Genomic DNA, 14249 nt, shown 5'->3' on the forward strand with positions numbered 1-14249 from the left:
ATTTCTCGTTAAAATCGTGTTCACGGGACAATACAGGGCAAACCATATCAATTGAGGTAAAAAATGAGTTTGAGGTTGTTTTGGGTCAAAATCATCATTCTCAGTCAAAATCGTGCTCATCGGGTTAATACAAATCAAACCATGTCAACCGAGATAAAAATGAGTTTCAGAGTACCATTTTGGGTTAAGATTGTTATTTTTTTGTCAAAACCAAGTCCCTTGAGTTAATACCGGTCAAAAAATATTTTTCGATGTTTGAAATTAATTTTTCAATAATCAAAATTGAAATTAATCATAACAAACCGAGTACAAATATCTGGACCAGTGTTTAATTTGAAATTTCTAATTTTCTTTCTCAAGTTACTAGATTGCAACTCTAATAAAATCTATATTTTTTCAATTAATTATTTTGTTAATAAAAAAAATTAAAGTCACCAAGCAATGTCGTGTATCAACAAACACCAACCACCTTTTAGAGCCCTTGTAAATAGAAGTTCTACTTATCAAATAAATTAAGTTCAGTAATCTTCTTTACATACAATCCAGCCAGTCCACTCTAGTATGCAAGCATTCTGCCCCCACCTTATAAAACAATAATGTCCTGAATTCGTTGATCAAGAAAAATTAATAAGCTGTTAAAAAATTAATTCAAAATTGGCAGACTCCCTTGTTGTTATTTGATATATAGACTATAGAGCACAGTCTAGTAAGTGAACATATACATCCATATATATACATACATACAGATATATAAATTTGTTCTTTTGAACTTTTTTGTCCTTTTTACGATAAAGGAGACTCATGCACTGTTGCTTCATACAACTTAAGACTTCTTGGTATTTTTAAAACAAGTTTTTAATACGTACATCATCTCTATCACAAGTGACAACTCTTCATATTTTAACATAGGATAGGTCAAAAGCACCTCAGATTCTGACAGAGACATCATCACTTGCTTTTGTACAAACGTTCTTCATACTGTTGTGCTTGCTGCTCAGGAAGTTAAAGGATACATTCTTAGGAAGTTTGTTTCCAAAATAAGAGATAAATTATCTGCTACCAAAGTAAGGAATAAGGGAATGTCAGAAAGTAAAATTGCAGGCGATTGTGTTGCCTTTACTTGGATATTAGATATTGATGAACATTTGGTTTTTATCACCTCATGCTTGCTCTAATACTTAATGATGAATGGATGAATATTCTTCATGCAATATAATAAATAGATCACAGACAGTTCCAACTCCTGTTCAAGGCCCTGTGGTGAAGGCTGAAGGCTCTGTCTGCATTTTAAACAACCTACGCAGTTATAATGCCATGTCATCTTCTCTTTACAGGGACCCCAAGTTCATGGATCTCTTACTGGGGCAATCTTGGATGGCACATGGACTCATACAATCATCAGATATCCAAACAACAACTTGGAACATGTTGGCTTGTGTCATGTGCGCGAGTTGATCTCAAATGGAACTCTATCAGCTTTGCCAGAGAAAAAGAACAAGACAGAGTACGTCACGATATTGCATCCTAATTAAAAGATAACTAATTCATTTAGCAAATTTAACTTGCTAAATCATTATTAAATTCTATGTTTGTCTGATTTTTTTTCCCAGCTTTCGCTGGGGTTTCTGCTGATGGTTATTCGGGGACTTCAATTTGTTCCATGTTGCTGCTCTCGTAGTTCACTGCCAGAACGTTTAAACCAACAGATTTATTAAAGGAATATTCATATCGGTAATTTAAGGTCAAGCTTACCAACGGAATTTTTTCCATCCATAATTCCGGCGGTATATACTTTTACAGTTTAAAAAAACCACACTTGAAATATGACAGAGTGCCCTTCGCCTGCGAATGTGTTCTTAAACCCTATTTTCTTTTGGACTAAGATTTTATATCCATTAAAGATTAGAAAAGCCTTCAAATTAAAATAAAAAATAATTATTTAAAATTTGCTATATTTCTAAATTGAATTTACAATTTTTTTTATTTGATTTGAGATTCATATATTCATCTTTCAAGTTTTGCTTAAAATCTTATTGTTTTTTTCTTTATTTTCAAGTTTCTTAGTTTGATTAGAGATTTAATTAAGGAATTGTAACCCTGGTAAAGAAACAAACTACACCAAAATTATTTATTTAATAATATAAATATAAAGTAGGGTTATATCACTTTCTTATTTAACTGTCATCTCGTTTAGGACTGTCCTTTTCTTGTTTTCCTTCCGAGAGATCAAAAATAAACGAGAAAAAAGCAGCCCTAAACGCAAGTAAGCAGAGAATACGATCAAAAACACGTTATAGCAAAGTTGTTGGCCGAAAAAAGCCAAATTGAAAATAAAATCAAACAAGGGACCGAAGAGAGGAAAAATAAAGCTGAGTTGATTAAATTCATGAATCATCTAATCATCCCCTTTCTTCCTTCTTTCTCATCTCCTTTATTTCCTTCCAATAAGAAGCTCGAATCAAGCTTTAATGCACTGCTCACTTTGCCTGCCAAGTCTGGCTTTCAGCTCCTCGGCCACAGCATCAATGAACTCTTCAGTGTTGAGGTACTGATCCCTACTAACCCTGCATCACACAGAAGAAGAACATTATACACATAAACATCATATAAAGCAGAGTATAAACATTGATAACATTCAGAAAGCACTTTTTTAATGATGGTGCTTACTTAGATCCATGGATAAGCAACGCGAGATCCTTGGTCATCTTGCCAGACTCCACAGCTCCAACGCAAGCTGCCTCTAGTTTCTCAGTGAAATCCAAGAGTTTAGCATTGTCATCCAACTTAGCCCTGGACAAAAGAAAAACACGTTTCAATTCTTGACCACTGCTTCCAGCATTCTTAGATGCTTCAAGACCAATAGTGTAGATTTGCAAAATCATAAATATATACCTGTGGGCAAGTCCTCTTGACCAAGCAAAAATAGAGGCAATACTGTTTGTGCTGGTTTCACCACCTTTCTGGTGAACCCTGTAATGCCGAGTAACTGTACCGTGGGCTGCCTCGGCCTCTATGGTCTTTCCATCAGGGCACACCTGAACCATACCACTTTCAACAAAGTCAAAGATGAGCGCAAACAATATGTTATCTCTTAGATGTTACTGCAATTTCTCTCTGCAAATCACTCCCTCCCACACTAGCAATAACCTATTTCTTATAACTAAACATTAGTTAGATCATACACTTATAACACGTTATTAACTGTTGCATATGAAAATTATCGAACCTTAAAAACTGCTTCGACCAATGCTTTATGTATGTAAAAAGTCGTTTATAAAGAGAAAAGGAAGGAAGACAGTTTAATAAAGAAAGAGCATTACTCTGCTGCAGGAGTACAGGGAGAATACAGAGTAACAGAGACAACTATCAAAATTGAAACAAACGACAACTGAAAAAATAAAACAAGAAAGTAGGTCTACAATCATACCAATACAGAGGTCATCAAGCCAAGAGATCCAAAACCTGTAAAAACACAGCCAGATGAATAATTAATATAGCAAATGCTACCAAGATGAATAATTAATATAGCAGCCAAATTCAATCCAAATTCTGAGGGATAAGATAAGCACACTGCAAAAGTTTTGGTGCGCTGAATATTCCAGGTGTTAACAGTCTGTTTCACATACCTTGGGCCAAGAAATCACTCTGCACATCCCCATCATAGTTTTTGCATGCCCATACATAACCTCCTTCACTCTTGAGAGCATATGCAACCATATCATCAATGAGTCGGTGTTCATACCTTACAATTCAACCATCCGAGTTGTTAATAAATACAAATGCAGCCAAAACAAACATCATTTCAAGCGCAAGACACTAGGTCGCTCACCATATTCCTGCAGCCTCGTACTTTGATTTCCAGTTAGCCTCATAGACTTCTTGAAAGATGTCCTTGAATCTTCATTTAATAGAAAAAAAACTCGATGATATATCAACTAAATAACCAAATGATAGTGCAGGTAGGTTCAAGAAAGCCAAGTATAAAGTTCTAAAAGGTATGCAGAGCGATGAAAGTGCCATACCTTCCATCGTACTTCTTAAGGATAGTATTTTTTGTGCTGAGATAAAGTGGCCACTTCTTTTGGTAAGCAGTGTTCATAGAAGCTTCAGCAAAAGAACGGATGGACTGCATTTCAGGTTCAGGAATAAAAAGGAAAATTAATTTTTCTGCATTTCAGTGCATGACAATCATTAGAGAATTTGCAGAGTTGTACCTCATCGGTGTTATACATGGCCAATGCCACCCCACCAGCACCTGTAAAATTGTACACCTCCAACTCTGTCTTCTCATCCTGTCCTTCTGGCACTGCAGATTGAAAGATAAATGAGAAATGAGAAAAGACCAACAAATGGGAAATTAATCAGTACAATTCTGAAAAAAAAGCTGAGTCGATAAAAAAGCTTACCAAACACTAGCTTGAGTTTGCCAGCTCCTTTGATGACTGCATCAGTTGCTCGATATTGATCACCAAAAGCATGTCTTCCGATGCAAATTGCCTTCGTCCAGCCTGAGAACAGCAACAATCATTAAAGCCCAGTCCACCACAGAAAGTGTTGAGCTGCTATATTAAGAAAATGGAAATACCTGGGACAAGGCGGGGAACGTTTTTGCAAATAATTGGTTCTCTGAAGACAGTACCTGCAGAAAACAAAGATGTTATTGGAGCAAAATATGAAAGAACTTTTACGTAGACACATAGCCTGCCTCAAGTGCAACTCCACTGACCGTTCAAAATGTTCCTAATTGTTCCGTTTGGACTCTTCCACATCTGCTTCAATTTAAACTCCTTGACACGATCTTCATCTGTCAATTGCACATTGAATATAAGATTTGTGTAAGGATATTTTCGGAAAAAATTATTTCCATATTCATTACGTCAATGTTCATCCCAAGAGAATTGAATGCATACCTGGAGTAATAGTTGCACACTTGATTGCTACATTGTACCTAGATAGAGTTGTTTTAATAAAGTTAGGCCCCAATGCGATCAGAGTCAAGTCAAACCTTCGCTAGTTTAATACTAATAACCTATTATGTACACCAAAATACTCATGAATATGAAAAGAAGGATCGATCAATGTTAGGAGCTTATACATAACATTTTTTTGTCTGAAGGAGTTCATATAGAAATGTCCAAAACACTCACTTAAGAGTAGCCTCTGCGCTTTCAATAGTGACTTTATCATCAGTGGCATCGCGATGAGGAAGGCCAAGGTCAAAGTACTTGATATCCAACTCCAAAAATGGGAAAATAAGCTGTCATCATCACATCAAAAGCAGCATCACAAATTAAATCAATTAACTCAAACCTTCAGCAACCAGCAATCCAAATCATAAATGTACAAACAAATATTAAAATCACCTTTTCCTTTATTGATTGCCAGAAAACTCTGGTCATTTCATCTCCTGTGTCATCACAATAACAAACAAGCACAGCATGAAAAACACAGAAAGAAAAGGACTGTCTTTGTGATCAACAAATGAAGATTCCAGTAAAACCCAGATCTCAAATAAAGAGATCAATCAAACCCAGATTCAACATCGGATCCTAGCCATGCCCCATCAACTTTTTTGGAAAAAGAAACATAAAGATGCAAACTTTCATGAATCTCCAAAAGCAAAGATGCTCACTTCATAACACTACTACATCACTAATAACCAATCAAAATCTAGACTTTCACTCGTCAAGAACAAAAAAAAAAAAAACAGATAAAATTGATTTGATCGTCAAATGAGAAAAGAAACAAAAACCTTACCATCCATTTCAACGATGGGGTTAGCAACCTTGATCTTTTCGAAAGCCATTTTTATGTTGTCTTGTTTTTTAATGAAGCTCAAAGAGTTTTAAAGATTGAAACTTTTATGTTGTCTTTCTATCTTTCTCCTCCCGTAAATTAGCAGAGAAGGAAAACGAGACAGAGAGCAGAGAAAAGACAAGAGGAAGGAGGAACTGGTTTAAACTTTAAAAGTATATTCAACTGGGGAGTGTTTTGTCCTCCTAATCACTTTGTCCTTGTGTTTTGTTTGAATTACACATTTGGCCAACCTAACGTTCTCCACCAATATGCCAGCATGGCAAATTTATTCAATGTTGGGCTTCTTTTTTTTTTTTTTTGAAAAGATAAAAAATAGATATTTCGAATGTATTAAACTGCACAAGTCATGAGTTCTGATTTAATTTAAATTGACTTAGTTAATAAAATATATATTTTTTTTAATTTTAAAGTTAAAATAATGTTATTTTATATAAAAAAATTAATTTAAATTTTAATTGCATTGATTAAGTTATGAGTTGACTTGTTGAGTTATACTGTATTAATTTCCAAATAATTTTTTAAAATTTAATCTAGGTTATAAAAATAAATTAGTTAATTTATAATTAATTCATCATCAATTTAATAATTATAATATTAATTGATGTTAAAAATATGTTCAGGAAACAAATTATTTCACAACTTAAATAATTATAATATATTTATATATATATTATTATTTTGAATTTAAATGGATGAGATATTAAGATAAATAATTTTTTCTTATTCATTCACACAATATAAATTATTTGCTAGAGATTCATTAAGAAAGATTTCCTTTTCAATGTATAAAACATGATCCAAGAATGAAAAACTATTAACTACTTCTTATGTGTTGCTCATGAAGAACCCTATGATCTCACTTTCATATTTATTAGTTATTAAAATCAAAAGGTACATTAAGGAGAAATTATTTGCTAATGTGCTCATAATAGACATCAATAATGTTGAATGGAAGATAAAACTTTCTATCTTTGGTTTTATAATGTTTTTGTAATTCAATTATCCTAATTATTTTTTGATTAATTTTCACATCAGTTGAAAATAACTTTTGTCCCAATAATATTTAAATTGGTCAATGTTGTAGCAGGTAAATTATCTTAGTAATTGATTTTTCTGACCATCTTGAGTTGAATTTTTCAACCTCCCTGTCTCATTTCTATCGAGCACCATTTACTTTGTCCCAAATTCCTCTCTCGTGGTAGGTGGGAGTAGAAACTAAATAAAGTTTTGGAGCACAAAAACAAAGGGTGACAACGATATGATAATCATGGCAAACATAAATTCTTTTTTTTTTTTTTGTCAGTTTGAGGATAAGATTATATGATAGCAACACCATCTATCTAATAACTATGCTCGAGAATTGTTTCGTTATTATATCAAAGAAAAAAATGATAGATTTTTTTTTCTTAAAGTTTTTTGTTGTTTTTTTTTCCTTTAATTTTAATTCTTATTTTTTAAAAATATTTTTTTTTCTTTTTTTTTTTTTTTGGCATTAACTTTGGTATTACAGCTTTGAATTTTTAATTATAATTAAATGACTTATTAGGGCTTGTGAAAGTCTATAAAATGATCATTAGAAATAATTGATCTAGACAGAAGAAAAAAAGACTTTCCTTTTTTAATTATCTTTTTTTTCTTGATTTTTTCTTTTCTTGGCTTTTAGTTCTTAGTTTTTTAAAAAACTTTTTTTTTTCTTGTTTTAATTTTTTTTCATTCATTGTTTCGTATTACCTTTCGTATAAAAACTTTGAGTTTTTAATTGTTCTTACAATTAAATAATCTATCAAGACTTGTGAAAATCTCTAGGTTAATCATTAGAAATAGTTGATCTAGATTAAAAAATAAATGAGAAACCTTTTTTTTTCTTCCTAATTTTTTTTTTCTTTCTTTACTTTTAATTCTTAGCTTTTTATAAAAAAAAAAAAACTTTTTTCTTTCTTATATTTAATTTTTTTGTTCATTATTCCCCATCACTTAACTTATATAGAAGATATAATAATAATAATAATAATAATAATAATAATAAATATGTCTTTCATTTTAAAATTATCTCATGATAATTTTTTTTATATACATTTTCATCTCTATCTCAACAATTAAATATATTTTTATTTTTTATGTTATAGAACACTAGAAATATTTAACTAAATTGTATATTAACATAAGAAAATAAAATTTGAGCTCTTTTTTAACCGATTTTTTTCTTATAACTCAAATCTTACTAAAAAATCAGGTCTTGGTATGTTCCACGAAATCAAGATCTTCCTCTACTTTTCACGTGTGAATTGAACTAATTCGTCCTGTAAATTCCTCATCATTATTAGACCAATCAAAACCCAAAACCATAATCTTTTTGAACTAGCTCGAGATAGTGTAAAGAATAATGTTTATAAAGATTAAAAAAAGTTAATAGAGATTTTATATTTGATCGGCAATGTGGTCCATTATACCAAAAAAAAATATTAATAATTTGAATATCATTTTTTTTTTTACAATAGCTTATACATTTATTAAAAATAAGTCTTATTTTCTAACAATCTTAATAATACATTAAAAGATAGAGCTTGAAACTTTATGTGGGTAAAGCTAATGGATATAAAGAAATGAAGAAAACATCCATGCACATAACAATGGGATTAAGAATTACAAATTAAGGATTAAATCCAAGATTATAAAACAAAAAATAAAAATAAAGAGAGAAGAAACCAAACATTTTAAGCTACGAAATCGAAAAAATGGATAATGTTCTTTCTTGTTTTTATTATTATTATTATTATTATTAGAAAGCATGATACCATATTGTAATAATAGTGTTAATGATGGGCAATAATTTTTGGGGTGGTGCAGTCCTACCAGGCTATCCCACCTAACACGATGACAAAGCCCCAATCCGAAAAATTGGACTCTAAGGTGAAATGTATTGGAGGATATGTCTAAGTCACGAATAAAAATCAAATTAAATATCTTGTTCCAAATAAATAAATAAATAAGTCCTTGTCTTCTTTTGCAGCTTATCCGAACTATCTGTATTTGTTTTCCCACGTCTACCGTGAGAAGGCCACTTGTTCACGTCTTTTTTCTTTCTTTATTATTGAATCAATTCTAAATAATTATTGATGAAATAATGATGCTTAAGATGAAGAATCTTATAATCATAGGGAGATATTAAAAATACTTGTCAAAAAATAAAAAAAACTTTAATAATACTGAATAAAATCATTTTCTTTAGATAAAAAAATTACAAAATCCTAATAATACTAAATAAAAAAATAAAATTCCTAAATTAAATAAAAAAAAAATGACTTGTGATCAAGTTTAACTTATTCTTGTTTCAATCTCGTAATTGTCTGATCAAGACTTTTATAACTTTATTTTTTCTTGCTTCATGGGTATAATAAATTTTAAATATCAGCTCCAGTCATTTAATGTTAAATTATATATAAGAAACATTAATTCAAAAACTATTTATTTTTTATAGGCTTCTAGCGTAATGAATTGCAAAGTTGAACATTTTTTTATCAATATATGTTATATCCATATAATCTTTGAACAAATATGTATTTATGATAATAGTAAAATTATAATTAAAATGATTAACAAAGCCTAAATCAACAATTTTATTTTATTGAATATTTTTTATGTTCTCTTTACACTCAACTTTTGGCTTGTCATTGATGACATTGTACGTTGCTGCTATTATTATCATTATTTATGTCATAATTAACATTAAAACTATCATCAAAATTAACATCGTAAATTCACATAGAATCAACATCTATCCTAAATAGGATCACCAAATGTCATATTCTCTTCTACCTCGTGAAGTCAATTGAACTCTATAAGAGTTCCGGTAAAAATCTAAATCTTAGTGGTAATCATCTCAATCACGAGAATGTCTTCTCCGATTGCGATGTGATATGAGTTCTCAAAGCAACATGTAGAGTCACGATCATCCATCTACCGATCCTTTAGATCTCAATCCATCAAAAAATAGGGCAACTCTGCAATCTACTTTTGCGAATCCTCAATCATCAATTATTGAATATAATGTTTTTAGGGCAAAACCTCCTCATCTAGAAATCATCCTCCTCCTCCATGAACATGTCTAATAAGTATAATGTTTTTGGAACAAGACCTCCTTCATAAGAAATCGCCCTCTATCATAAACACGTCTTTGACGACCTCTAGTTATGGCAATCAAACAGCTCAACATAAAACCACTTGGAAAGTTGAGATTCGATACTAACTAATACAGCCAAAAACAAAAGATAATGAGGCTTGTTATATTTTATATTCCTTAAAGATAAAGAATATTATAACTACGGGGAGACATATAAAATATTTAAATTTTATTCAACAATTTCTATTAGCTAAAAGGTTATTGTAATTATTTATATAAAAGAAACTAAAAAACTTTAATAATACTAATACCTTATAAGAAAATAAAATAGATAAATTTTTATCTTTTGAATTATTATCCAAAACTAAATGTTTTTCCAATAAAATTACCGAAATGATTGAACTTCAATTCTATTTAATAGAACTATAGCCAAAAGTTGATGTATGCACGAATAGCTAGGTTTTTTTTTGTGCTGGATAGAATTGCATGCATGAAGGGAAGGTGCAGGTGGTGTGATCTTGTGCTATGGGCTGAGACCTGAGAGCTCTTGCAATGGTAAGAAAGAAGGGAGATGCTACTAAGAGAAAAAGTAGACTCAGTGCCCTAGAATCAAAACATAACCCAATTAATCCGTACGTCATTTCTTTTCTTAAAATTAATTTCTTTGGAATAATAAATTTCATGAAAAAACGATGTTTTAAAAAAATAAATTAGCTTCTGATCCGTGGTTATTATAGAAAAAATGTGTATTTGTGTTTTTTAATCGAAGTTAAAATATATTTTTTAATTAATCTATGTATTAACTAATGATAGACTAATGCTCTTATACCTTCTGGTCCATTTCGCAGGCGCAAAGTGAGCGATCAGATAATTCAGTTCTTCGGACAGAAAATGAGAGCATTCATTGTGAAAATCTTGCAATCAGAGAGGCAATGAAAAACGTGATTTGGCCAGCTTGTGGAGACCCCCCTTTCGAAGAAGAAGAACGCCAACTTAATTTGCAGAAACTGAGGCAGGAAAATGATAGATTGAGAGAAGAGGCTAGTTTGGATTTTTTTCAACTAACTTCCCTTTCTAATATCACCTCATACTTTTTAATGATACATGAAGGTTCTTGTCTCGAGAGTTTTAAGGATTTAGTTTTGGTGATGGTTACTTATGATTGTTGTGCAGCATGAAAAAGTATCCATCCTTCTTGCCAAGTATATTGGAAAACCAAAGTCATAGATTGATTTGTTGACGTCTGACGCTGGATCTTCACAAGGAGAATTGCCAACATTTGTCCAGAATCAAAGGATGGGAAACCCTGGCATTGATTTAGGACGGAATCCAGGATCGGACATTAGTCATTTGGCATATAGACTTGAAGGAATTCCAGATATGGAAAATGCACTCATGGCTGAGACTGCTGCCGGCGCCATGGATGAGTTGACAGACTTTTGCGAGTAAATGAGCCTTTTTGGATCAAGTCTCCATTTGATGGAAGATTCATCCTTGATCGGCTCGGTTATGATAGAATTTACCCCAGGGCCGCTCACTTCATAAGTTGCAATGCTCGTGTCGAATCATCCAAGGATTCGGCAACAGTGACCATGCCTGGAATGGACTTGGTTGACATGTTCTTGGATCCTGTTAGTGCTCACTATTGGCTGTTAGTTTCCATCCTGTAAAACCAGATAATATTTTGCTAAAGAGGAAACAAGTTTAACTATATGCTTTGATTTTACAGAACAAATGGGTGGATCTTTTTCCGACAATAGTTACCGAAGCAAGAACAATTCAAGTACTTGAAGCTGGAACAGTAGGGAACCGTCATGGTTCGTTGCAGATGGTATGTTAAGTTGCTAATTATTTCTACCATTCCTTAAATTTTGTGAAAGCATGAGTTATGTATTGATTTGAAGAGGTTAAATGCAGATGTATGAACAAATGCACATACTATCACCCTTGGTTCCGCCTAGGGAATTTTACTTCCTTCGCCTTTGTCAGCAACTTGAACCTGGGCGATGGGTGATAGCAGATGTATCTTATGACTAATTGAAAGAAAGCGGATCCCCTTCCTGCGCTTGGCGGCTTCCTTCTGGATGCATGATCCAAGACATGCCTAATGGATGTTCCAAGGTGATTAGTAACTGCATCTCTGTATCAGAAATTATCAAATGAATGAGCAAGCAGCACTTCTGAGAACTGCTTGTCCTAGATCAAGCAGATTAGGGCTGATTCCTGATGAGTTTACAATCATCGAATGATACCAATTCTGACGAATAACGACGAAGTTCGGAAGCGCAGTTGTCAGTTAATCAATGAACTATGAAATGAATGGAGCCTAGCATCTCTATCCTTTTTTAACAGAATATTTGAACTCTTTTTCTACCACAACAGGACACGATTTGATTAACGGCTGCATTTAGTGTAATGATCATATCAATAAATGAGCATGACTATTCTAAATCAAGCATATCTGCAGAACCTCATTAATATGATACCAACTTTTTCATCACTGGTAAATATCATTTATGATCTTTTTCTGTCACAAGCAGGCATTTGTATGCGTCTCCAGGCATTTGTATATCTTAACTTGTCTGACAATAATTTACGGGAATCGCGTGGAGGACTAATTTCTTGTTGCTCGAACTTTGATAGATAATATGGGTAGAACATGTGGAAGCGAATGATAGGATTCAAACTCACCGCCTGTACCGAGATCTCATATGTGGTAGTTATGCGTATGGGGCAGAAAGATGGATTGCTAGTCTCCAGAGGATTTGTGAGAGGCTCGCTTTCTCTACAGCTGTGCCTCCACGAGAACTCGGAGGAGGTAACAATAATCAATTTTTTGGCCTTTCCTTTTCTCTGATTCCCAATCTTTGCAATATTGCTGCTTTAACATCTTCCATTTTCTCAGTGGTCACTTCCCCTGAGGGTAGAAAGAGCATAGTAAACCTAGCCCACAGGATGGTGAAGATTTTCTGTTCAAGTTTGAGTATGTCAGGAAAACTGGATTTCCGTAAATTGTCTGAAGGGAACAATAGTGGAGTTCGGGTGGCTATTTGTAAGAATGCAGAACAAGGCCAGCCGATTGGCACAGTTGTTAGTGCTGCTACTTCTTTTTGGCTTCCACTCTCACCTCAGAACGTGTTTAACTTCTTCAAAGCTGAGAAATCGCGAGCTCAGGTTTACAAATGGTTCATTCTGTGATCAATAGATACGTTCATGTTTTGCACATTCAGATGTTTACAGAAATGGAAAAATTAGCATTTCCTTCCATTGTCTTCAACAGTGGGATATTCTGTCGAATGGCAATCCTGTGCGTGAGATTTCACGCATTTCCAACGGGGCTGATCCAGGGAACTGCATATCCATTATTCGCGTAATTTCTCATCCTTTCTCTCCTATTCTGGTGTGTAGAAAATAGCTGATATTCCTCATATAACAATGTCTTGTCAGAAAGTTTATCAACGCAAGTTTACTGATTTTTTTTTCTATCAAATTAGAACAGCCTTTCATTCCTGCTGAGAACAACATGCTGATACTGCAAGAGAGCTGCACAGACTCCTCGGTATCAATGGTAGTATACGCTCCAGTAGGCATTCCAGCCATGAACGTGGCGATAAGCGGTGAAGACTCATCAATCATTCCCATACTTCCATCAGGTTTTGTAATATCTGGCGACGATGGACACAAGAGGGAACAGCTCTAGTTCCACCAGTTCTACTGGGTCAAACTCGGGAGGTTCACTCCTAACAATAGCCTTCCAAATTCTGGTCTCTGGCCCTAATTCCTCATCCTCCACAGAATTCAACATGGAATCTGTGGCAACAGTGAATACCCTCATCAGCACCACTGTTCTGAAAATTAAATCTGCTTTAATTGCTCAGATTTGGATTGAGCTTTGGTGATGCTGTGGACAAGACTTTAGTTATTTATCATATGATTTCTGCCTGGGAACTGAAACAGAAAAAATAATCAGCTGCTACTTTTCCATAACTTTTGGCTGTCAACTCATCAGTTGTTTTGAAACATTTTATCTCTAGGATGATGGTCTTGCATTCAACAGTGGGATATTTGATTTTGCTTGTTTATATATATTTCAAGCTATGTTGTTGTCGCTAACTGATGAGAACTAAGGATTTACGGACTTTCCATTGCTTTATTGTCTTAATTGGTCGTCAATGAAGCTCAGCTGAACTTCCTTAAGAGAAAGAGGAAATCACCGCTGATGGAGTCAAATATTTGTGCTTTTAGAACAGAAAAATAAATAAGAAAATATATTTTTTTTATTTAATCTTTTATGTCGTAAAATAGTAATTAT

The 14249-nt window shown here is 33.0% G+C and overlaps 1 protein-coding gene and 1 pseudogene across 1 annotated transcript; one reads left to right on the forward strand and one right to left on the reverse strand.

The window, feature by feature from the left end:
* Positions 1-2254: 2254 nt before the first annotated feature.
* LOC118037132 (isocitrate dehydrogenase [NADP]) lies at positions 2255-5948 on the reverse strand. The gene is made up of 15 exons (XM_035043027.2): positions 5758-5948; positions 5364-5407; positions 5148-5257; positions 4911-4948; positions 4727-4804; positions 4586-4639; positions 4407-4508; positions 4215-4306; positions 4023-4126; positions 3830-3898; positions 3627-3742; positions 3428-3462; positions 2893-3035; positions 2668-2790; positions 2255-2564 (listed from the first exon to the last, which is right to left on the reverse strand). The coding sequence occupies exons 1-15, from the start codon at positions 5804-5806 to the stop codon at positions 2459-2461; spliced, it is 1263 nt and encodes a 420-aa protein (XP_034898918.1). The 5' UTR covers positions 5807-5948; the 3' UTR covers positions 2255-2458.
* Positions 5949-8691: 2743 nt separating this feature from the next.
* On the forward strand, positions 8692-13826 carry LOC118037206 (homeobox-leucine zipper protein HDG11-like; annotated as a pseudogene).
* Positions 13827-14249: the final 423 nt, after the last annotated feature.

The sequence above is a fragment of the Populus alba genome, chromosome 17 (genome assembly GCF_005239225.2).
Source record: "Populus alba chromosome 17, ASM523922v2, whole genome shotgun sequence".
Taxonomy (NCBI): Eukaryota; Viridiplantae; Streptophyta; class Magnoliopsida; order Malpighiales; family Salicaceae; genus Populus; species Populus alba.